The 25,031-nt window shown below is 37.2% G+C and overlaps 1 protein-coding gene across 1 annotated transcript in view; it reads right to left on the minus strand.

Moving 5' to 3' along the window:
- LOC107744709 (oxysterol-binding protein-related protein 3-like) overlaps positions 1–25,031 on the minus strand; it is a 61,787-nt gene that overhangs the window by 27,912 nt on the left and 8,844 nt on the right. The window contains exons 2-3 of the mRNA XM_016558526.1: positions 3,940–4,182; positions 1,132–1,422 (exon numbers count right to left, since the gene is read on the minus strand). Coding sequence (XP_016414012.1) covers positions 1,132–1,230 — 99 coding nt within the window. The 5' untranslated portion in view covers positions 1,231–1,422; positions 3,940–4,182. The remainder of the gene's footprint in view (positions 1–1,131; positions 1,423–3,939; positions 4,183–25,031) is intronic.

Genomic DNA, 25,031 nt, shown 5'->3' on the forward strand with positions numbered 1-25,031 from the left:
GTGACTTCTCACGTTTTGCAGACAATGCAAAGGCAGAGTACATTAACTTCAAAATAGGGGTAAAGGAAAGCTCTTTTCATGCAGAGCTAATCAAAATGACCACAGCTGATTACAGCTGAAAGTCAAATGGCTTTGTGTGCCATTGAGAAGGTTATTAGCTACACTGAACACCTCGACTAAGGCCAAGCTGTCCAGGGAAGGTCCTCGGGGGAGCTTTGCCATGTTTGTGGAGTGGGTGCTGGTGAACTGTGAATCACCTTTTACCATCGGCCCCATGGAGCCCCACTCCCGACTCAGGAGACCAGCCTGCCATCACCCCGCTGCACGGAGCATCTGCCAGAGCCCACCGACATGTCTGACAAGGTACACGAGCAGGCAACATTATGTATCGCCGTGGGAGTAATTGTGGAGTACGAGGGCATGGAGTGAAGTCCCGTTCACACTCCCGCTGCTGAGGGTGAGCTGCAGCTGGCCACTGGAAATATTTTGAATATTTTTGAAGGGGATAAATTCCTGTATTGCCCTGAATCATCTGTCATCCCGCTGGTTCTGTCCAGCCCTGAATCTCCTGAGCCTCCTGTGTTCCCTTCCCGCCTCCTCTCCATATGTCATCCAGTTCTTCAGCCCTGTCTCAGCTGGTTCCTGCCAGCCCCTCAGCTCACCTTCAGTCAGTGCCATCCTGGAGCTTTGTCTCACCTCAGGGCTTCCAGTCTCCAGCTCTGCCTTGGCATGAGGATCCTCTGTCTCCGCCTCTGGCCTCTGAGTCCTGAATTCCTCGTCTCCACCCTGGCCCGTCATCCCACTGGCTCCACAAGGCTCCCACGTCCCTCCAGCTCCACCTTGGTCAGTCATTGACCCTCCTTTGCTATGGGATTTCACTCTTACGGCTTCGCCTTGTTCCTCCATCCCTCTGGCTTTGTCTGGCTCCTCCTTCCCTCCGGTTCCGCCTTGGTCCTCAGTCACTCCGGCTCCGCCATGGTCTTCCAGATCCCGGCCTCTGCCTCAGTCGCAGTAGCCGTTGACTCCGCCTTGGCCCTCCAGATGCACAGTGTGACCCTGGCTCTACGGGTCTCTGTTTCCACCCTGGGCTCCTCCTCCATCAGCATCGTCTCCGACAGTTGGCCCCCTTACCTCTACCATGGCTCCTCCTTCCGTCAACTCCGCCGTGGGCCTCCTTTCTGCCTGGTCTCTGGGTCTACATCTGGCTCCTCCTGCTCCTGGCTCCTCCATCCATTATCTCCTCAGCATTCCTACCCTTGGCACACTCTGCATCTTCCTCCAGAGTTGCCCCCTTCCTCCTCAGATGGTCTCTTTACGGCATGAGGTTGCGCCTTCTGGGGGGGAGGAGCTACTGTTACAGTTATGGACTTTTGGTTGTGTTTCTCTCTGTTCCTGTTCTCCTGCCTTGTTTAGTTCTGTTGCCTGTAGCGTAACAAATAATATAATATATTACATTATATTAATATCATATTTCCACAAGGGACCGATTGAAAACTGCCTCTTGTCACCCATGGAGAGACACAAAGTACAGTTTAGTATATAAACTATACAGGAGCACTATATATAGTATATAAACTATAAAGTAAACTATACAGGACCAGCGCTCTCAGAAAGTATTACATTTATTTGATAGACAGTTCTGTTAATGAGGACATTTCTCTGAGGAATTGGACACCAGATCACCTGGTGGGATTTCAGCCCTCTTTGCAGTAGTTTAAACTCTACACATAATTCCATGATGTTGGTATTAAGAGTAATGTCTGCCACCCGAACAGTGAAACATATCTCCGCTTAGAAGGAGTAATGAGCTTTATAATGCTACTAAATGATGAGATTAGAGATTACAGCCTCATAATCAGGTCAGCGTGTTCATCTGAGGAGAAGGACACCCATCCGCCCTCCGGAGCTCACAGCATATGAATGCACACACGTGCAGGTGTACGTATGCACACAGATATGTTAAGTCTATACATAATAGGAACAAACCTGTGTGAACAGTGACTGAAGACATGTAATTGTATCCATAGGTCTGAGAGCAGACTTTTGAACCCTGCTGTATTTATCCTTCATTTCCACATAACATGATTAGTTTGCCACTAATTCCCTCACACAAAAGCCTCAGGAAGTGTTTCAGAATTGCAATAAATGAAAAAAACAAGGGGCTGGTAAGTTTTTATTCATCTGGCGCTCAAGGCTCATTTCATAGATCGGTTACATTCATATTTCCCACAGCCATCTTACTGAGAACAGAGAGATTAATACTGTGTTTCAGCACAGCGGGTAATGGGACTGATGAAGATAAAGTAGAAAGGAGTAGCTGAGAAATTTTTGGGTAAAGTCCAGAAACATTTTGTCTAGTCCACTGCTTTCTGCTTCACTGCTTTATCTGTACTGTCGGACAGTTTTTCATAAAAGCAACTTTAAAAAAAAACCTAAGCACTATAAATATTTATACTCTAAAGGTCCTTATTGTATAAAGCAAAGTATCAAGAGAAGTTAAGGCAAGCTTGTCATCCTAAGACCTATAAACAGAACTTCAGCTCTTAAACACAGCTGTCTCATGTCACTACATTTAAACTTAAGCTAATGTTAAGTAGAAGCGTGTACCAATGGAATTCTTATTTGATCAACATCACGATTTTAAGATTAATAATTATATGAGTATAAAAAAAGTATATTTCAGTCAAGACAACCTTTGGAGTAGTTTAAGTATATTAATTAATTTGTTCTTGGCAGACTAGATCTAGTCTACTTTCCTGCTGCTGTTATTGCTGCTGCTGCTGTTATCACTGCAAGAGCAGAGCAAGTAGGCAGACATACACATAGACATAAACAGACATGCAGCTGCTGCACAAATATAGATATATAAAATGGTCTGTAGCTGATTTAGACAGGCGGTGCTGGGGGAGGTGGAGGTTATCAGAGGTACTCTGATAGCATGCTGCTGGACTGGCTTAACTCTCTTCAAGCTCTGAACCAGACTATTTAAGTGTTGACAAAGTAAGCTCAATGGCTGTAGTTACAGCTGATGCAATCAGCTTGTGGCATGTAGTAAACAATGTGATTGCTAGCAGATTACATGCCAAGGAAAAATCAACCTGTGTCATGTAGTTTCCTGAGTGAACTGGTAATGTGATATAAAAAAACGTTATGTCTTTGCACTGTGCATTTTTCTGGTATGCACTGAGCACTGTATTTTATGGCCTCTGAATAAATACTTTTGAAGATTTTTTCTAGAAGATTTTTTTCTTGAAGAACATTGTGTGTAGGCTTTCATTTCTTTTTTATAAAAAAGGGCATGAAAATGCTATAAAACAGTTGTAGATGACGTATTTCATGTTACACCGCAGGATGTCAATTTCTCAGAAGTATTTTACATCAACTACCTATTTACAGTATCATCAGGACAAATATTAAACCTGGAAAATCAGCACAACTAAGAGTCTCAATTTATCTCACACACACCAATACAAAACAGCTGGAAGTTTATGTCTTCACCCTCAGTGCATTTCTATTTGATAGTGCTAGTTAGGTATTTTGATTGCTTTGCATGAAAAATGAGACATGTTCAGATTTTTTTTTTTTTTTATCATCCACCAGGTGAAAATCATTCTCTGATTGCTTAGAAAAGTAACACCTTTCCACACAAAACCACAAGATTTGAGGTTTAATTGTTATCTCTCCAAATGTTCAGGTTGAGTTACATACAGTTTCAGAAAAAAGGTACGAAGCTGTCACTGGGACTGTACCCTTACAAAAGGTACTAATATGTACCTTTAAGGTAGCAATATGCCCCATTTTAGGATAAATAAGGTACAAAGGTATACCTTTTGAAAGGGTACTACTCCAGTGACAGCCTTTGTACTTTTTTTGAGTGTACCAAAGTGATACTTCTAAATGTATTTCATTGTCTGCCAAATCAAATGGATACACACTTACCTGTCTGCTGTCATGTTTTGAGGAGGAACTGCTATTGCTGTGAGATGGAGAGGAGATCTTCTGTGACATGGTGGAACTTTTCTCCTCTGAGCTCATCTCCTGCTCTCAGTGAGAGGAAGAATGTAAAAAGGAGAGGAAGAGGAGGAACTGGAGGAGAGGAGAAGAGGGAGGGAGAACTGACAGCTCAGCAGTTGTGGGTCTCCATTTGCTTGTTCTTCCAAAGCTTGGACACAGTGTTCGAGCCTGTGGAGAGATGAAGAGAGAGAGAAAGGGTTGATCAGGAGATGTATGTGAAAGGCAACCACAACACGATGTCAGGCTTTCATCTGTACAGGTAATGAACCTCACTCTCCCACCACAGGATATCAAACAGCAGAATTATCTGAAAGTATAAAGGCTTGGTCAGCACTCAGCAGGACACACAATCTGTGGGTTGAGGAAAGATGCCAGCATGAATCACTGGACATACTATAGATGTCATCCCCGGATCATCTACCTCTCACTCAGCTTCTTATTAAAGTTATGAAAGTGTGGGGGCTACACTGAACACACACTGACTCTATGAATCTGTGCTTCATTTATAGCAGTAACAGACGTCAGAGATCGTCGCTCTGTAGTAACCGTCCTTCCTTCCCTGTCTTCCCTGTCTATCTCATCCACGCTGCTCTGTCTTCCTCTCCGTCTGGTTCTCACATGAATCGAGAACCAAATGCAAATGTCCTCTTGCTTTGTGTCTGGGTTTGTTTGAAGTCATGTGTCACGACAGCACCATATGCATACTCGTGTTACAGCATCTGTGCTGGTTATTAACGCAGGTTACAGGGTGTGGGACATATGTCACACACACACACACACAAAATCTGTATAAATTCACAAAACTATCACAATGAAGCCTCTTTCACACAGAAATTCCGGAAAATACACGGATAATGTGTTTTGTGATTTGTCGCGGGATCATTTGATTTTGGTTCATTCACACTGCAGTGATTTTCCGGAATCTGTGCGTTCACACACATACAGTAAAGATCCCGTAAAGACACGTGACATAGGATTTGACATGTAATGTGACGCGTAACATTCCACTAAGCTGATATATCTGATATATCACCAAGGCAGATGTATCATATTTTGTATTTCTTTTAAATTAGTAGCACAATTGTTATTCAAGTGTTATTTACATATCACGTATATCAGTTTTTACTTACCATCAGCCACCAAAATATCCATATTGATCAATTACTAACAACACAACATTATATTATATTATACAGTATATGAAGAATTTTTTTTTTTTTGTTTATGATTTGCAGTAGTGAGTCTTATGTGCAAGGCATTTGTTGCATTTTATATTAGCTGAGATTTTTTTTTCTAGCATGCCTTTTGATGCCATTTTGAAAAGCATATTCCAGTCTGTCTCTGACTTTTCTTCATTATGAGCAGCAGCACAGGTTACAATGTGGGACACAGGAATGCAGCAAGGTTAATTAGATTAGTTTTGCACTCAGCAAACCAAACACCCCTTCATTTCCTTCGGCCTGTGCAGTGAATGTCAATAAACACACATTTTCTTGCAAATCTCTCTCTCCCTTTCTCGTTCACTCTTTCTTATTTAAGGGAAACTATACTTCAGCTCAATCTGTCTAAAATTTATCTTCCCTGGGAGTAGGATACGACACAGGAAACTGTGAAAATGAGCAGTATGTCGACTCTTTAGCTAATGTGCATCAGCATCATGCGTCAGCTGCACATTGACATACTAAGATTTAATCACTTCCTGTGAGGATGGAGTAATCTATGTTTCTAAATGCAGCAGTGTGGAGAATAACCAGCCTCAGTGCTCTTGTGTTAATTTTACCCGACATGCTATGACATGAATGACTGGAAACCTTCATAGACTAGAGGAACACATGCTGACGTCCTGTCATTGAAATATGTCCTATCATATAACATCCATCTTGCATCCAGAGTGGATAGCCAAGACAGGTTGCCATTTACACCTGATATTGCCATGCATTGAAATGGTTCTCCTGGCCCCACTTGTGAATTTTATCAATGAGAGGGTCTCCTACAATTCACTACTGTTGAACCCAAATTGCTTGCATTTTATTCTCACCACAAATGTGATATTTACACCTGCAGTTACAGAAAGGGTGTTTGTTAAGCGCTTTAATTGGTTAAGTTTTAGTATTTACACTTTATACCTTTACAAGGTTCTGTTGCGACCCTGAAAACACCAAGAGAGATTTGTTGTTTATTTCTAGATGTCATTTTAGGTGGAAAAAACAGCTGGATATTCTCATTCAACTTTCTCCTTTTACATTTGAGTTTGTGTGATTCTTTTCATCTCAGATGAGTCAAATCAGTCAGCGTGAAGTTGATTGTTTGAATTGTATGGCAACTTCCTAAACCTCTTACTGAGCAATTGAGGATACAGATATGGCTAATTATGGTCGCAGCATGTAGTCAGTTTAAGTAGCTGTAGTGACTGGTTTGTTCCGGCAAACAGACTCCTGGTTGTGAGTAAATGGCACTCTCCACTGCTGCCTGTCTCACCTCACCCTGCGCCACTTTAGAAGCCAACAGAGAGCAGCTGCCTCCGTGTACCACCCCTATTATTTATTCATTCACTTTCCACTGATCACACTCAACACACACACACACACACACAGGTTTGTTTTTGTGAAAAGTGGGGACATCCCATAGGCGTAATGGTTTTTATACTGTACAAACTGTATGTGCTATTGCCCTACACCAACCCTACCCCTAAACCTACCCCTCATAGGAAACTTTGTGCTATTTCAGATTTTCAATACACTCCATTCTGTGTGATTTATAAGCGTTTTGAAAAGTGAGGACATGGGGTAATGTCCTGAAAAGTCAACTTCTCCTTGTAATACCTATGTCATACCATTGTCATTATACAAATGTATGTCCTCATTTGTCACAAAAACGCGCACACACACACGCACACACACACACACACAGGTTTGTTTTTGTGAAAAGTGGGGACATCCCATAGGCGTAATAGTTTTTATACTGTAGACCGTATATTCTATTGCCCTTCACCAACCCTACCCCTAAACCTACCCCTTACAGGAAACTTTGTGCTATTTCAGATTTTCAATACACTCCATTCTGTGTGATGTATATGTGTTTTGAAAAGTGGGGACATGGGGTAATGTCCTGAAAAGTCACCTTCTCCTTGTAATACCTATGTCATACCCTTGTCATTATACAAATGTATGTCCTCATTTGTCACAAAAACGTGCACACACACACATATTATACATGCAGCCATATACGTAGACACTTATATACCCACATACATAAATAGTTGACATTGTGGGAAGTTGACACATTCTGTATTATGATATACAGTACCCCACCTAAAAACCTTTCAACTGTATTTTTCTAATTCTTTAAACATTATGCATGCAGCTTTAATAACACAATTTATTATAACAGGTATTTATTAAAAATTATCTATTAAGTATTCCATCATCATCATGACCAATTAAATACTTTAAAGCAACATCAATACACATTTGGACAGTTTATTGACACATTTAGAAACTGTTTTAAGCTTGTCACAACAACAAAAAATTAACCATATTAAAGGCAAAAAGTTGATCAAAATGGTAAAAAAAAAAATCATAGCACCTAAAATATTCACTTTCATTTACACCCAGTAAAAACATCTTTCTGCATTGATTACTCATAAAATGTGGTCTGATCTAGTCACAAATGCTGTTTATTCTTTCACAAACACTATTCTTGTTCAGTGTTTTTCTGACAGTAGACACATGAACAAAGACTTCCACAACTTTGTAGCGCTTTCTGGATGTCTACTGCTGTTATTCATGAGTTCTTTCTCACTTCTTTCAGTATTGCATGCTGTGTTCTTCACATGATGTCCACTTTAGGGAGAGTAGCAAGTCCAGAAGAGAGCAGTCCAGGTTTTTAGCAATGCTTTTGTAGCCTTTTCCAGCTTTGTGCATCATTTAAGATCCTGTGAAAGCTTTTAAGATTGAGGCAGGGTTCACATAACAAATATTTCTTAAAGGGGTCATATGATGCGATTTCAATTTTTCCTTTCTCTTTGGAGTGTTACAAGCTCATGAAAGAAATTAAGTCATATACACCTAGGATGACTTGCGGGTGAGTAATTTATGGGATAATTTTCATTTTTGGGTGAACTAACCCTTTAAGTTGTATTTTTTTAACCTTAAACTGCATAAACACATTTCATTACACCAAATACACAAAATAATGTTCTTTTTAGCAACATCATATGACCCCTTTAAGACGAACGGATTTGTCAGCAAACAGGCTTTGTGTGGCTATTATTTAAAGGGCACCTGTGCAACTCACACTTCCAATCTCATTTTCTTTAATTGACTCCACTTTTTTCTAGCTTGCCCTGTCAATGATGACTCCGTGTCCTCAATAAAATTTTGAAAAGTGTTATTATTTTAGTCAGATTGTGTTTCTCTATAATTGTGACTTAGACAAATATCAGACCACATTTAATGAGTAAGCTATGCAGAAATCCAGATAGAATTCACAATTCAATATTAGAAACAATATTAGAAAATGGTCATGATAATGAACAACAGTTCAAATCAACTACCTGATTGCAGAGGAGGATTTGTTCTTTAAAGCATTTTTTTTCTGCTTAAATTAGTGGGGTGATCTTTAGTTGTTACAGTTTGCATGGAAAAACTCTCTGTTAACTAACTGTGGTAGCTGTTTTTGAACACAAAAACACATCTGAAGTAAACATCCCTCTAAGAGATACATCCAACTGGGATCAGTTAAACATGAAACCAACCTAATTATACAGCTCAGACAGACTGAGAAACATCAAACATCTTATACATTTCTGTCCAGGAAAACTGTACAGACAATAAAGTAAAGTAGTAGTAGTAAATCAGACTGCACAATATTTATATTAGCTAAGACTTTGGTCATCGTTGACAGCACTGACTGCCATCATTTCTGATGCTCATTTACACACAGAATCTAAAAAGTACAGCAAAAACTCTATTAGAGCTTGTACTAATACTGGCAATGTTTTGCCTGGAAAAGAAGGAATCTGTGGACTGTTCATACCTTCTTTAAAGCAAACAGAACATAATTTCGATGGTACAATCATAATGTGAAGAAAAATTCAAATTGTAAACTCATATAGTGTGCATCAGGCTTAAGACCAATTAGTCAACTATTCGTTTAGGTAATTCATGAACTAGTTGATTTTGAAAATGTGTATTTCTGTAACTTAAAATCTACACGTTGATCAAAAAACATAAATGGACATGTTATGCATTAACTAACCTTACACAAGCATAAATACGCAAACACGCATGCGCACACAAGCATATAAACCATGCAAACACACACACAATAACCATCTTACAAAGACCAGCAGAAGTGCAATCACATGTACACACAGCATGTAACCCTATAGCTTTATGAAGCAGGCTGTTTGTCTGAAAAAAATCTCTCGGCAATGAGTCACGTCCTACTGTCATGCGTACAGTTGAGTACAGCACAGGCTATTTTCCAATATGCCAACACAGACACAGAGACAGTATGGTTTCAGTTGTAAATATAGATGTTGGATATCAGTTTGATCTGAGCTATTTCTGTTTTTCATATTGTTTCTTACGAATCTGATGCTTAAATGCCGATTGATCCATAAATAGCACTTCTGTTGTGTATTTGGTTCATGAGTTCACGTTCATAAGATCCTTTTCAGTTGCAGCTTGCCTTCTGTAATCAAGAGGCTCGAGCTCTTGACTTCAAAGAAATAGTTCAACCAAAAATAAATATTCTGGCATCATTTACTCTCCCTCATCATTTCAAACCCATTTAACTTTCTTCTATGGAACACAAGAGAAATTTTGAAGAGCTTCCTTCTTCATGCAGTTTAACACTATAATAGTATGAGAATAGTCTGTGTGACAGGGGTATACTATAATACATATCTTCTAAAGCCATAATATATATATATATATATTTTTTTTTTTGTGAAGAATGAACTGAAATTAAAGTCATTCCACACTGATAATCTCCTCCTTATGAACTGATGTGACCTGTCAGTGAGTTGTGCAGATGAGTCTGTCTCATGAAAGAGGTATTCAGACCGAATAGACAGAAAACAGAATAAACTTATTTTTGTTTTATTGGTTATAGGCAAAAATAAAAGCCAACCATTTTTTGGGCAGTGCTGGATGGTTCTAACGCAGGAATAAAGCCATATTACTGGACGCTTTTGTTAAGCTAACGGTAAACAGATGCGTATAAGGCCTTCACTGTAAAAAAAAAAAATTAATAATGTTACAGTAATATACTAACCTAATGAAGTACTAATTCTGTTTTTAACAGCATAAGATGTAACATAAAACCCTAATGTACATAAATGATAAGTAGAAACTAAGAAACAGATATTTCAATGAAAAAACGTAAAATGTCAAGTGTCACAGTAGTTCTGGGAATGTCAATTTACGGTTCTCCATCAGCTCGACCCTGAGATCCAGCTGAGCCAGAGATTCACATATCACAAATCAAAAGTTCTGATTTCTGATATGTGAATCTCTGGTTGTTAAGTCATAGAAAAGACTAGCTAGGGAAAGACTAGGTAGGCCACATCATAGCGATCCAACCCACAGACAGCTGGTTAAAATGAAAGATTCATTAATGCTGTGGGCAATCCAAGACCCTCTCACACTACATCAATTATACACACAGAAATAACAGGCAGATACACAGACTCTTTATTTCATTCTTTAATCAAAACTCTGTCATGGCAGGAAAAGTGACAGCAGTTGGTAAGCACTATTTATGACTTATTCATTATTCATTTGGGGAGCAAATGAAAGGGAAATGGACCAACAGACTGTTTTAACAGAATCACAAGAGCAACTAACTCTGCCTTTGCATTATACACATATTCAACATAGCAGAGAGACTCCAGTCCCACTTTTGTTAGTTTGGATGTACAATGCTGGTGACCTTAGCAACTGTGTATCTACAAAACTTTCTAGTTACTGTTCTCAGTAATTAAATAGATGATGTTCTTTTGAGGTTTCTATTAAAGAATCCTGAAAAAGAAAATCTTGGTTTCCACAAAAATATTAAGCAGCACAACTGTTTTCATCACTGATAATAAATAATAAATGTTTCTTGAGCGCCAAATTAGCATATTAAACTGATTTCTGAAGGATCATGTGACACTGAAGGCTGAAGTATTGTAATGGCTCCTGAAAGTTTTTAGTTTTGCAATCACATAAATAAATTAAATTTTAAAATATATTAAGAAACTGTTATTTTAATTATTTTACAATATTACTGTTTTTACTGTATTTTTGTTCAAATAAATGCAGCCTTGGTGAGCATAAGAAACTTCTTTCAAAACCATTAAAGAATCTTACAGACCCCAAGGTTTTTATTTGTATTAACAAGAGCAATAATTATTATTATTATTTATTTTTTGCAGAAAATAAAAAAATATTTCTTGCCTAATCTAAATGGTACTATCCAGACCATTACTTACACAGATGTGAAATATTAGCCATCCTATGGACCATAATATTAAAGTAATTAAGTAATTATCAGCTATGTGTATCAGCCAAACCTTCTATACCAATGCATTCCTAATAAAAACTCTGTATGGCAAAATATTGACAACTCCCATAGAACAATAAATGTTATTTATTATTTATAAGGAAACCAAGTGTGACAGAGAAAATGGGCTGCAACACCACCAAACCCACTAAACCCAAACAACAGGGAGCCAAACTTTCCCTTAAGATTATGCATAGATGCAGCACAGCAGAAAGACACAGTGACAACCACCTCTGCAGTTTGAGACCCCACGCCTGTTACTGCACAAAGGCACGGGAGTTACGTAATACGGGCTAGTTTAGATAGGATGACTGGCAGCTCTCTCTGTGTCTGCGGCCCTGTAATTTAATCTCTCTGTCACAGGGTGCAGCGTATTGTATGTTTCTTTTGAAAGTGAGCACGGTACAGACAATGCCAAAAATAACTACCACACAATGCTCTGACGGAAAACGAATGACAGGCAGGGCGGCGGTGGAAGGATGAAGTGCTAAAATGTTCCAGAAGATGAGAGGGGGATGTCAAGGGGTCTCACTAAACGTGGGAAGCCCAAATCTCTCTCAAACACACATAAAAACACCCACACCTTGAATATTTGCTCTACTTTGTTCTAATATTCTAATATATCTATGCGATGGGTCTAATACCGATCTAATACCGATGCGATGGCGCCGCAGACGGCAGCCCTCAGTGTTTGGCTCTCCAGTGTTTGTACTGTTTTTGTCCGTTTTTCCTGTTTTTTGTTTCTCAAACACGATCAGTTTTACCAGGGATGAGCTGCTGAACATTCGGCAGAACACACCACACAATCTTCTACCGGATTTTGTTTATTCGGACGTTTTGCTGAACGTTGTACTTGGCGGAGCAGCTGCGCTGATCAGATGTTTTTACATCAACGAAAGGTGGTGTACAGATGTTACAGTGTTAAAGCAGATGTGCTGTTCCGATCTAGAAGTGCTTTTCATTAACTGTAAGCCGTTATTAAACTACAGAACACTTCATTATTGCAAATGTAAGAGGCGGTTTCAGTCATAGACAGAGGCGTAAATGCACTCTGTCTATGACTGAGTGATCGTATAGAAAGATGATCATTAACCCGCAGCCTATCAAACGCAAGCGGGATAATCAGGAGGATTTTACAACGGGCTGGAGTAACTGGCAGTATTACAGGAGCGATGGAGCTTGATTAACAAGGTATCGAACGAGGGGGTCATGACACACAAAGCTTGTTGGATGAATGGCTACGGTGAGGGTTTCTTCACAACTTCTGCCTGCACAAAGTGTTGGCAAACATCAAGTAGGCACTTATTCACCTATGGGGATAGTGACATGTTATAACTTGAATTTATGACACAAGCTTGTATTTCCCTCAGGAGAAGCTGGTTTAATGAAGGAAATTTAGCTGTATTAATACAACCTCTATGAAAACCAGTGCTCTTTGGAGACCTCTAGATTAATTGCATTTTAGGTTTATTACTAACGTGAGATCAGCAAGATTTTTGGTTGCCAAAGTTTTATTTCTTGAGTTCAAAACAACTCGAAAAGAGTTTAAAATATGTAACCTTGTTATGAAGTTCTGAAGGTTAACCACTCAAAGCATCCTAGGTCAATGAAAAGAGTGTCTAAAAAACAACTCTTTGGCTGAACATGATTCAATCTTGGACCGCAGTTCCATGTGATTGGATCAAGTTATTTGGACATATCTAATTTTAGTTGAGTTTTACTTAGTTTGCTTCAGTTCACCCTACATGAAATATCTGAGTACAGATAACGTTTTCATCGTGTAACCACTGTCCATGCAAGTTCAGTCAAAGTGTTATAATAACATACTAGGAAGTTCAATTTAACTTTTCTTAACACATATGATGTTAGATGTTGGCAGTCTATTATTTACATCCCCAGCACTCCCATTGGAGTTGCTTTCCTTATTAAAGAAATTTGAATTCTTTACAGCAGGTCACCAACCCAAGCACACACTCCACACTTCACCACAATGCTAACTCGCCCAAAAACACCAACATTACAGAAAGTCTTTTAAAATACCAACATAATAGAACATTAGACATTAACGAGTCTCCCTTTTTTCTCATCTTGCTAAAAAATGCATAAAATAACACTTTAAATATTTTCTCTCCCCATATCCAGCTCCGTGCAAAGCATGATGCAATTAAGTTTGAACAAGAACCCTGATACAATGGTGTTAAATCAAAATGAATTGTTTTAATTGTAATCATGTTCATTTCATATGGTTTTTGAAAAACCTTTATATTGTGTCTGAAGAAAATAGAACTTATAAATAAAGTTTCTCTGAGGAAAGCAAAAGTTTTGCAAGAGAATGCAAAAGCATTGAAATAGAATTTCTTCTGTCACTGTGTCCTTTTAGGGGTTCTATACTGTATATATGTTTCAGAATGAAAAGTATGCTTTTTACAAAAATAATATATAAATATATAACATTTAACAACCTGAAGTAACACTGACATGTCATGAAAATTCTATTTTAAATTATATAAAAGATATTGTAAAAATATCTGAGATTACTTTTTGACCTTGACACAGAGTCATAAATGTCTACATCATATCATCATAGCTGTGCGAATAGATTAACACTGACACAAAACTTTTCCCTGCAGATTCAACAGTTTTGTTCCCTCAAGTGTGGAGATAAAAAAAAAAAATCATGTTTACAGAAATGGCAGTTAGAGATATCAGGTCCATCTTCCCAACTCAGCGAGATCTGGGCCGATGACGATGTGGAGGCCTGCTGAGACTTTAAATAACTCCCTTGATCTGTGTTTTAGGGCTACAGATTTTTTTAATGCCAAGGTTGAGCAACAGTGCAGATTATATTGCTAAAGTTATTCGACATGAGATAAGGTCAAGGTCAATTTTTTAGTACACAATACACATAAATAAATGTTGAGATTTGATTTGACTGTTTATTTACATTGTCAAATTAAACAGTAGATTAATAAATTATCTTAAAATAGTAAAGTATATGCTTTATAGTGAGTCTTCAATATTTATTGAACTGCCTTGAAACAATGATTCAATAAGATTCAATCAAAAATCACAGCATAACATAACATCACTGTAATTAAATTTATAAATGAACATTATGTCACACCAAAATGTATTTTGTACTGTACTGTAATTGTCAAGAAAATAGCATATTTTATAAAGGTCTTTTTTTACTTAATGAAAAAATAAAATTTCTTCTTATATTAGTTTGATTTTGAGGTGAAATAAGACCCAGACCCATGTTTTTTTTTGTAAAATGTACCCCTTTGTATTGTGACATTTTTCCACAATAAAATCTGAAATAATTACTTCACTTTTTAGTTCAGGGCTTCTTGTTGGTATTTCATGTCAACTGATCACACTAATAATCTTCCCCTTTTCTGTAGCCCTCAAATATCTTGTGCATGTTTTAAGCACATTGATGATATTTGAGCGCTCTGCCAGAAGGGAATATTAGCAGTGTGAATAACAGCTTAAATTTCAGACTTGTTCTGCATAAAGAGCTATAATATGACACATCATGTAAATTGTAAAAAAAAAAAAAAAAAAAAAATAATTCTGAGTTGGAACAACATGAGTAAATGCTGACCAAATTTTCACATTTGGTGAACTAAACTTCAATATTCCAGTCCCCGTAGTATTACAGTTCCAGTTTACAATAGATGTCAGTCTGAAGTCTGGCCTCTGGTGCTACACGTCAAGTAATATTACACTGGATGACTTGAACAAGACCTTGTTTTGAATCAGACACGGTCTATTATTTTAAGAGATGATAAAACATATATGACTGCACAACGCTTCACTATAATAGTGGTGGTTTCTGGGTGAATGAACACAGACATAGAGGAAAATCGACAAGAGACAGAACAGAAACAGAGCGAGAGAGAGAAACATCAGCAGAACACACAAAGAGAAAGAGAACGTAAAATAGAGCCCAATGAAAAAGAGGGAAAATGGAAAAGCTAAAAAAAAAATGCATGTCGCATTGATGTAAAGCACTGTTTCTTCCACCACCGCTCATCAAAAACACAAACATATATTTTAGCCTAGTTGTGAGCCTCTGAATTGTATTTGATGACAGAGAAAGACTGATTTAGAAATAGTATATTTACAATAATTAAAATTTTCTATTGCATTATCCTCACTGACTGTATACAAAAGAAACATTTGATTAATGTGGTTCCTTTTAACAATTCAGTCAAACTGAATCAGTACAAATCTAACACAGGAGTCATATGAAGATTGTATCAGTCAGACATCTCACTTCTTCATTGAGTGGGTATAAATAAAAATGACTCCTCAAAAACACAACACAGTATCAGTCATCAATGTAAAATGCTAATTAAAACGTTTGTGAGCCTTAAAGGCAGAGTAAGTGATTTCTGGTAGCCGATGTTGATATTTGAAATCACCAAAACAAACACGCCCCTACCCCAAAAGGGTCTTGCCCCTATTTTGATAGCTCCGCCCCACATATACGTACGCAACCCAGGCAACGATTAGTTCTGTGAAACAAAGCAAAACCAATATTTTTTGTTTTTTTATCTGCCATCTCTATCTTTCTGTCGCTCGGCTCGGCTAATGTCCGTCCCATGCACTGAACGCGCTCTCCTCCACATCACGAGACGAGTAGACACGCCCCTTATTGCTGATTGGCTACAAGTTTGTTTTGCTATTCGGCCCGAATCAGTTTTCTAAAGTGTTTTTGAAAAATCACACACCCTGCCTTTAAAACTAATTTATAGTCTAATTACTGATTAGTTATTTATATGAAGTCAAGACACATTTTTTTATATAGTGCTTTAATACAGACGGTTTCAAAGTAGCTTCACATTAATAAACAGCAAAATAACAGTGTTAATGTTGTAAAACTAATCATCTAAGAAACGAATTCAGCTCAATTTAGTTCAATGTTATTTCTTTTTTTTTTAACAAAAATTTTTATTTGTCAAATATTGTCACAGAGGTTAATACAACAGTTCCAATTTTCATTATAACTCAATAAATAAAAGAAAAAGTAATAATAATAATACATAAATGAATACAAAGATAACTCAATACCCTTAACAACAACAACAACAATAATAATAATAAACAAACAAAAAATAAATAAAACATATAAAACAGACCGATCGTTTCGTGTCTTTACACATCAATGTATCGTCACGAGCCGCAGGGTTTAATTTGGTTTTGTTTGTGTATGTTTTTTTTTACTCTCAAAGCCATGATTCCCATTCACCTCCATTATATGACTGACAGACTGCAACGGGTTGAGTTAAAAATCTTCGTTTGTGTTCTACTGCAGAAACAAAGTCACCTACATCTTGGATGCCCTGGGGGTAAGCAGATAAACATCAAATTTTTATTTTTGGGTGAACTATCCCTTTAACTTTAGTGCATTCCACATACAATGTAATAAAGTTCCCTTCTCTTGTTTACATTTGTTACATATATCAGGAATATTCGGGTTGAAGTGATGTAACTTAACTGGAGTGATATATTGTCTATTCAACCATTTATACTGAAGCAGTCTCAAATGGGTGATCGTTGTCTGAGTTTGGGCTTTTAAGCATGTTATTTGCCACTCTTCCTCGGTTATATCAACCTGCAGGTCCGACCGCCATGCCTTAAGTCTGTCGTTAAATGATTCTTTAGATTTGGCCACAAACAGTTTATATAACACATATATCTGACCTCTACCTTTCAAACAGTTAAGTGTGATATTTTCCAAAATAGAAAGAGGAGGCTCAACCAGACTTTGGCCTTGTCTTGATTGAATAAAGCTACGTAATTGCAAATATTTGAAAAAATGCTTTTGCAAAATTCCAGTTCAATGTTATTTCTATTCAGTTTAAAGGGGTCATATGATGCTGCTAAAAAGAACATTATTTTGTGTATTTGGTGTAATGAAATGTGTTTATGCGGTTTAAAGTTAAAAAAACACATTATTTTCCACATACTGTACATTATTGTTTCTCCTCTATGCCCCGCCTTAATTGCATCATATGACCCCTTTAATAGTAGCATTGATGTTGCAAAGTTAGTGTCATTACCCAGCTAAATTCAGTTCAAACTTGATTCTCATCTGAATAATTCAAAATGTAACTAAATATAATCGTCTTTTAAACCGCAGATGACAACATCTAGTTAAAACATTTTAAATTTTTGTTATAATAAACAACAAATTGTAATTAAAATAAAAAGCGCTTTTTAATCAATTGACATTTTTACAAATGGAAAACCCACAAAAAATGTTGGAAAAAATGTTGTTAGGCCCAGTTTCTTGAAGGGGTGGTACCCCCCGCTACAAAACCAAAATCATGTAGTTAACACTGCCGTAAAGACAAATCTATACAGCTCATTGTCTTTTAATGTGTTTCCAATAGATTAAGTCAGGAAATCCCTACTTACTCTCCATTGAGAAAGCCCTGCCCAAAGAGGCTTATGTACACTGTGCCACCTCTGCTTAGCAGCCCTGAGTCAAGCCCATGGGCAAAGCCTCAGTTTAATCAGCTGCTCGGCCTGAATTATGCAGCAGATCCTGAAGACACTCGAAAACAAAGTGCTTCATGGTAAATGCATTTCTCTCTGATTTGCGATGAATTGCATGGCATGGGCAGCTGATAGACCTCAGGCCTCACACAATATTGCTGTGCAAGAAACATGGGAGCTTCTCCTTTGGAAGTGCTTTATAGGTGTGATATTTATCTCTGTTTTAACAGTGTTCTTCACACCAACAGATCCAGACTGAGGGTGAAATCTTGTTGTTATCACAACTGTACTTGAGAACTCAGTACAGCAATGATCAAGCTTTAAAATACAGTCATTGTGTGACTTAAAGTGATAGCTCACCTCTGCCTAAAAAACTGTCATCCTTCATGTTGTTTTAAACCAGTAGCCTATAACTTATTTTCTTCTGTGGAACATAAAAGAATATTCTGAAAAACTGTTTTTGTTGTTGTTGTTTTTTTCTCATGCAATGAAAATGTTGTTTTGGTCTGCACTGACCTTCATTATATGGATAAAGACATGGATTTAGATAGAGTATATGGATTAAAACATTCTTTCTGCAGAAGAGAAAAAGTCAAATCAATGGTTTAGAATGACATGAGGATGAGAAAATTATAACAATTTTTATTTTGGATGAATTATTTCATTTTTTTTCAACCTTTCTCTCAAATGGACCATTGACACTCCTAATTGAGATTGTAGATAGAGTGTCAATGGTCCATTTGAGAGAAAGGTGGCAGTAATGCACTCATAAGTCTGTGATCCGCCGTAAAGCAAGAAGAAGAAGACGCGTCAGGTGCCGGCTGTTGAGAACGCGCTCAGGACAGACAGTTCGGACATTGTGGTGAAAATCTGAGGTAAAAAACGATATAAATACTGTTCAGTTTCTTGCACAGACCGATTGTTTTGTGTCTTTACACATCAATGTATCATCACGAGCCGCAGGGTTTAATTTGGTTTTGTTTGTGTGTTTGCCATGATTCCCATTCACTTCCATTATAAGACTGATTAGACTGCAACGGTTTGAGTTCAAAATCTTTGTTTGTGTTCTACTGAAGAAACAAAGTCACCCACATCTTGGATGTCCTGGGGGTAAGCAGATAAACATCAAATTTTCATTTTTGGGTGAACTATCCCTTTAAGCAGTTAAATAAACTAAAACACTCATGTCATTGGTGACATTGCTCTTTATTTAACCACAAAGATGAAAATCCCAACACACATCTTAACAATACCGCCAAGGACGTTCTGTGCTTAGTGACTTCTTTTTGGGTGAACTATTTTTCACCTAATTTACATTTATTCATTTATTTAGCATTTAGGGGAGAATTTCGTCAAAAGGTGAAATTTTCTGCAGGCAATGAGCGCGAAATGCCCCGTCCACCAAGTTAAAATTACCGTATTTGCCCGAATATAAGACGACCGCATTTTTTCAGATGTATTTCCAAGAAAAAAACATCGTCTTATATTCGGGTCAATACGGTACTCAAAACGCTCTACATTAGAAGACCTAACATCTTTGCGGTTAAAAAAATTAACAAGAACAAAGACATTTGCCACTATTCTAGCTTCTTCAGGACAGATAATCATCTTATTGCAATCTGTTAGAACTATAATAATGGTTTAATGACGTTAGAATCAGTAACATTTCTATGGCTATGGCTATGCTTGGATATTGAGCTGGAGGCTTCATTTCAAAGTAACTTTCAGAAGCAGTTTTCTTCTTCTTTTTTTTTTCTTTTTTTTGTGAGTAAGTTTCTCAGAGGGTGTTTAAGCTCAGCTGGACATCTGTCATCATTAACTTTCACTCTGACGGCTCTTTTCTTAAGACGTCTGCTCCAGGTTACTGTCCAACACAGAAAATTCAGCTGGAGAGTTGATCTGAACCATAACAAACTCCACTCTGCATTTCCGTCTGCATTTACATTTAAATTCAAATATGTAGGTAGAATGCAAATCTTTACAATAGACAAAAAGTCTCTTGCTTTTGAGTTTGGTGCATTCTTGATTTTGAAGGCAAAAACACGTTAAAACTAAGCAATCATCTGCCATTAGAACAGAATGAGTTAGCATTCTTTACAAATACAAATTAACACTCAGCATAAGTTGCTTGTTCAATACAATGGGGTTTAAAAGTCTGAGAATCTGGATTTCAAAATGTAATTTAAACCTGGAAATGAACAGAATGTTTTAAGATTTTGAAACATTTTAAATATTATAATGAATAAAGGAATAAGGGATATTTAATATTCTCAATATATAATCTAATCAAATATGTGACACTGACTATGTGAACAAATTTGTACAAAAGTTCATATGTTTTTCTATTAAAGCATAAAATTCTTATTGGATCAATCCAAGATCATCAGATTTTACACAAAACTTATTGAGTTAAGTTTATGCAGCTCAAGTGCTGCTGTCATAGACATTCTGAATTGTTTTAATATTTCACTCAAATTATGCTGGTAATTCAATTTGTAATGACAAAAATGATGGTGCATTGGAAAAATGTAAAATAGACACATTTTTGCTGCTAGTTTCAGACTTTCCTGGTAAACCGGTATTAAAAACAATATCCAGTCATTTGCTATTAATTCTTACAAAAGTTAAATTTAAAAATATATATTTTAATATTGCATTCTAAACCACTATTTAAGCACGTGTACATCCTCAGCTAGAGCTGGAGTACAGACTACTTGTGGCTAATTTATCATTATGATAAATTACTCAGCATGTCTCTCAGCAGCTCTACTGAAATCAGTGTTGGTATGTTCCATCTGTCTCCTTGAGCAGAACATTAACCTGTCCTATTTCTACACACTAGTTGATTTACAAACACTTCAAGAAGAGCAAACATGCTGTGTGGTGTTTCAGTCAAGCATAAATTGAAGGGCTAAATCAGGGCTACTCAAATTGCATGTGGGTTGTGGTATATTATTTTAAACTATTATTTTACGGTACAAAAAACTATATCAATATAATGGTATCTACTGTATCATGATACAGTATTAAGAGATGGGGTTGAAAACTTTTGAACAGGATGAAGATGTCCACATTTTTCTTATTTTGTTGAAATATAATTTTTTGCCATTTAGTACTGCCCTTCGGAAGCAACAGAAGATACTTACATGTTTGACTCATGAACAACCATCACAAAACAAAAAAACCGTTGTGGATCATCCAGGTAACCACAAACAGCATTAAGAACCAAGGGTTCCCAAACTTTTGAATGGGGTTATTTTAATCATTTCAGCTATTTTTTCTTGTGGACTTAAAGTAAACATCTTTTAAGTGAAATATCAAAATATCTTACTCGGGATGGTACTAAATAAAAAACAACATGCATTTTGTATGATCTCTCTTATTTTGTTAAAATTATTCACATTTTCACAGATTCTGCAAGGGCTTCCCAAACTTTCACATGCCACTGTATGTATGTATGTATGTATGTATATAAATATATATATATATCTCACTGTACAGTCCTGAAGTATCAATACAGCATCATGAGTAAAATATTGCAATACTGAACAGCCCTGCAAATAAAACTCCTCAATGAGCATAATGAAGCTAATGGAAACACACAATTTAAAAAAAAAAAGATCATCAACGTTTTGATAGAAAACCATCTAGATATTAATGCACCAAGTTGTATGTTGCTCAGCAAATATAAACAAACTGCATTTACACTTTACATTGGACATGAACGGAGCATCGTGACATGTTGAAATTGCAGCCATTATAATCAACAAAGCTGTCTACACTAAATGTGTGACACTGAAGTGTATTCGAGGCTGATTTCTCCCTCCAGCATGAGACTGCACAAATGTGCTCTTTTCCTCATGAGATGCTGTAGAGCTCCATCTGAGCGCCTGCCAAACCCTGGTGCTTCAGTCTCCAAGAGACAGTGCCAGCCAAACAGAGAACGCTCACATTTACAAATGTACTGCCATTAGTCTTGGCGCTCTGTGCTAATGTAGAATATTGAGGAAAAAGCTCTTTAGTGAACTGTGAAGATATAGTTTTTCAGATGGTGTGCAAGTGGACATGGTAGGTGTTAAATATTGGTAAAAATCCCTTAGGTTATCCAGTGATGTCAGATGAGATGGTAGAGAGGAAAATATGATCACTCAAATACTTCACGTACTTGACCTTCAAATTTGACATTTGCTTTGCAGTGCTAGCTGAGATGGAAGAGTTAATGGTTCTGACAAAACGTGGGAGGATTCCTTGTTAATACAGTCCATGAAGCATTGTGAGAGACTTTTCCGATTGAATGTTTTCTGAACGCACAAGCACTGCTTCCTGTGCCTTCACCGCTTCCGACCCCCATCCACTCTACGGCCCCTCCCTTCCTCATAAATCTCTCAACATGAATTCAGACTGTTTGAAAACCACAAGCTCTCCCTTTCTTCATCTGACGTGATCGTGCCAAACACTGACTCATTAGAGCTGAGGGGAAAGACAACAATATCGGAGTCGGGGAAAACCATCTTCTTTGACAGACAGCAAAAGGATGTTTGCTCAAGATTTCTTGTCAACTTCTTTGATCTATAAGGTCAGATCTCTGCAGAGACACTGTGAATGGCTACTGGAAGTCATGCATATCTTAAAGAAGAGAATATTTTAGAGATGTCACACTGGATTCAGTGAGAGCAGGACTGTGAAAGAGCAGCAGAAATCTTTCTTCTGGCAAGTACACAAACAGGGCAGTTCAGTCCCAGCGGACCCTCAGAGGTCCAGCAGGAAAATTCTGCTCACACAGAAGACTTTCTTGTGTCAGCTCTGAGACTGAGGGCCTGACCCAATAAAACTACTGCCTTGCAGAAATACAATGGCAACAGCAGACTGCACAGCCTTGACTTTATACTTTTACTCAAACTATTAAGACAAAATCTCTGAATAATCACTGCATGTTAGAGGTTAGATCGATACCAGCATTTTGGCTTCAATACAATACGAAGGTCTTGTACTTCAGTAGTGATATTAAATCGATACAATAGACAACTGCCTCAAAAGACTGATGAAACCGAACATTATTTTATTAACAGCACAGCATAAAACCTTGCTGTAGCAAAATTTTTCTATTTGTTTTTCATACATTTCAATACAAACAATGTGCCTTTTTTGCTTGACTTGATATCATTTGAGCAACAACAGGACAACATTTTTTTCTCCAAAATGTAAATTAAATCAAAATAAAAACTGAACTGGTAACATTACAAGTTTAAATGCAGTTTGGTTGGATTACATTTTTTTAAAAATAATCTATTGCTTTAAAACAGCAGAAACATGTAGCCTAATGAAGTCAGTATCTTCTAAATAGCAGGTTGTTAATCTTACTGTGAATGATTCATTCATGCATATGTTTTATTTTTGTACATTTTGACCTCATAATTTTTAATTAAAATATTGTAACTCGATTTTCTAGTGAAACTTTTCCATTAATTAATGCTGGACTTCTCCAATAATTCAGTCCACTTAAACCCCACCACTTCCTTACAATCGTCAATCTGCTTCCATCCAATAGACTGAACCAAGTCCCAATCCTCTTTTTTTTTATTTCACTCAGATGTGATTTAAAATATTGAAAAGACAAATGTTGTTTTGTCTATACAGCGAAAGTCAATGGCATCAAATGTTAACTTGTACTTATTGAATGGACAAAATCAGTTGAAACATTCTTCAAAAACAGTTTCTGCTTTGTCTGTACACAAAGTAATTTCATTTCTACAACCATTTCGGTTGACTTTCCAAAGACCGTGGCACTTAAAACATTTCTGGCTCAACTTGTGGTGTGACTTTAACAGGCTTTTACTAGCTGTTTATCCGAAAAATTGGTGCAGCTGATATATAATGGAAGCGAAATTACACATTATACCTTTAAAATAATAAGGGATTAGTGGTTGTTAAGAACAGCTCTGATCTTAATAGCCACTGATTCTCCAATTAGAAATCCACATCATCGCATCATACAAACATCAGCAAAGCAGCACTTCTTCTTTTAGATAATATTTCTAATATTCTTTCTTTTAGATAATATTTGTTGAGAAAATGCATGAGAGGTGAATCTGTACACCAAAGGTTCAACTAATTTATGTGATGTAGGACGGCCAATTATCACATTGTGATAACACATTTCCTCACTAGCAAAGCAATGACAGTGAGCCAAACTTTAGCTATTTATTTTCTGTGTAGGCGTCTTTTTTTAGCAGGGCTGGTGTCTGATTCTTTCACACAAATAAAGTGCATGTAGTGAGAACACTAGTAAAAGGTTTCCATTTTGTTGCTGAAATGGAAAGACGCTGGAAAACAAAGGCAAAATGGGCTCACGTTTTAGTGGTACTCTGGAAAAATGTCCACCTCCCTGAAATATTGAGTCTTATGTACAATAATTCACAACGGGCACAGAGTGAATTAGCCATTAATGAAACCCAGATAATAGCTTTATCATACCTTCTCATACACTCCTGCAAGTAACAGGCCAACTCTGATGCTCTAAACTCGGTAAAAGCGACATACTGTAATTATATAGTTATCTGAAGCACTCGTGATGACAGAGTATTAAATTCGACTCTTATTGCACTTACAAACTCCAGTGCATCCAGTGAAGCTCCACGAAGCAGAGGAAGGCAAAAGCAACACATCTTTTCAATCAGCGTCCATTTGAAAACACCCGATCACAGCTCGAATTGAATAAAGCTCCACTTTAGACTGCAGTCTTGTGCAGAAGAATAGCCTCGTACAGGCCCAGACTGGCCATCGGGAGCACCGGGAGAATTATTATGTTGAAATAGTTGTTATTATTATTAATATTTTATATTTATGCCTTCTCAATGTAACAAAGTGATCTTTTCCGATTTTTTCATTCGATAATAAATCGATAATAAATCATAAATCGGTTAGTCTTGACTGGCAGCGCTGCACTATACGAATCA

This window comes from Sinocyclocheilus rhinocerous, unplaced genomic scaffold (assembly GCF_001515625.1).
Source record: "Sinocyclocheilus rhinocerous isolate Xijiao unplaced genomic scaffold, SAMN03320098_v1.1 scaffold498, whole genome shotgun sequence".
In the NCBI taxonomy this organism is placed as follows: Eukaryota; Metazoa; Chordata; class Actinopteri; order Cypriniformes; family Cyprinidae; genus Sinocyclocheilus; species Sinocyclocheilus rhinocerous.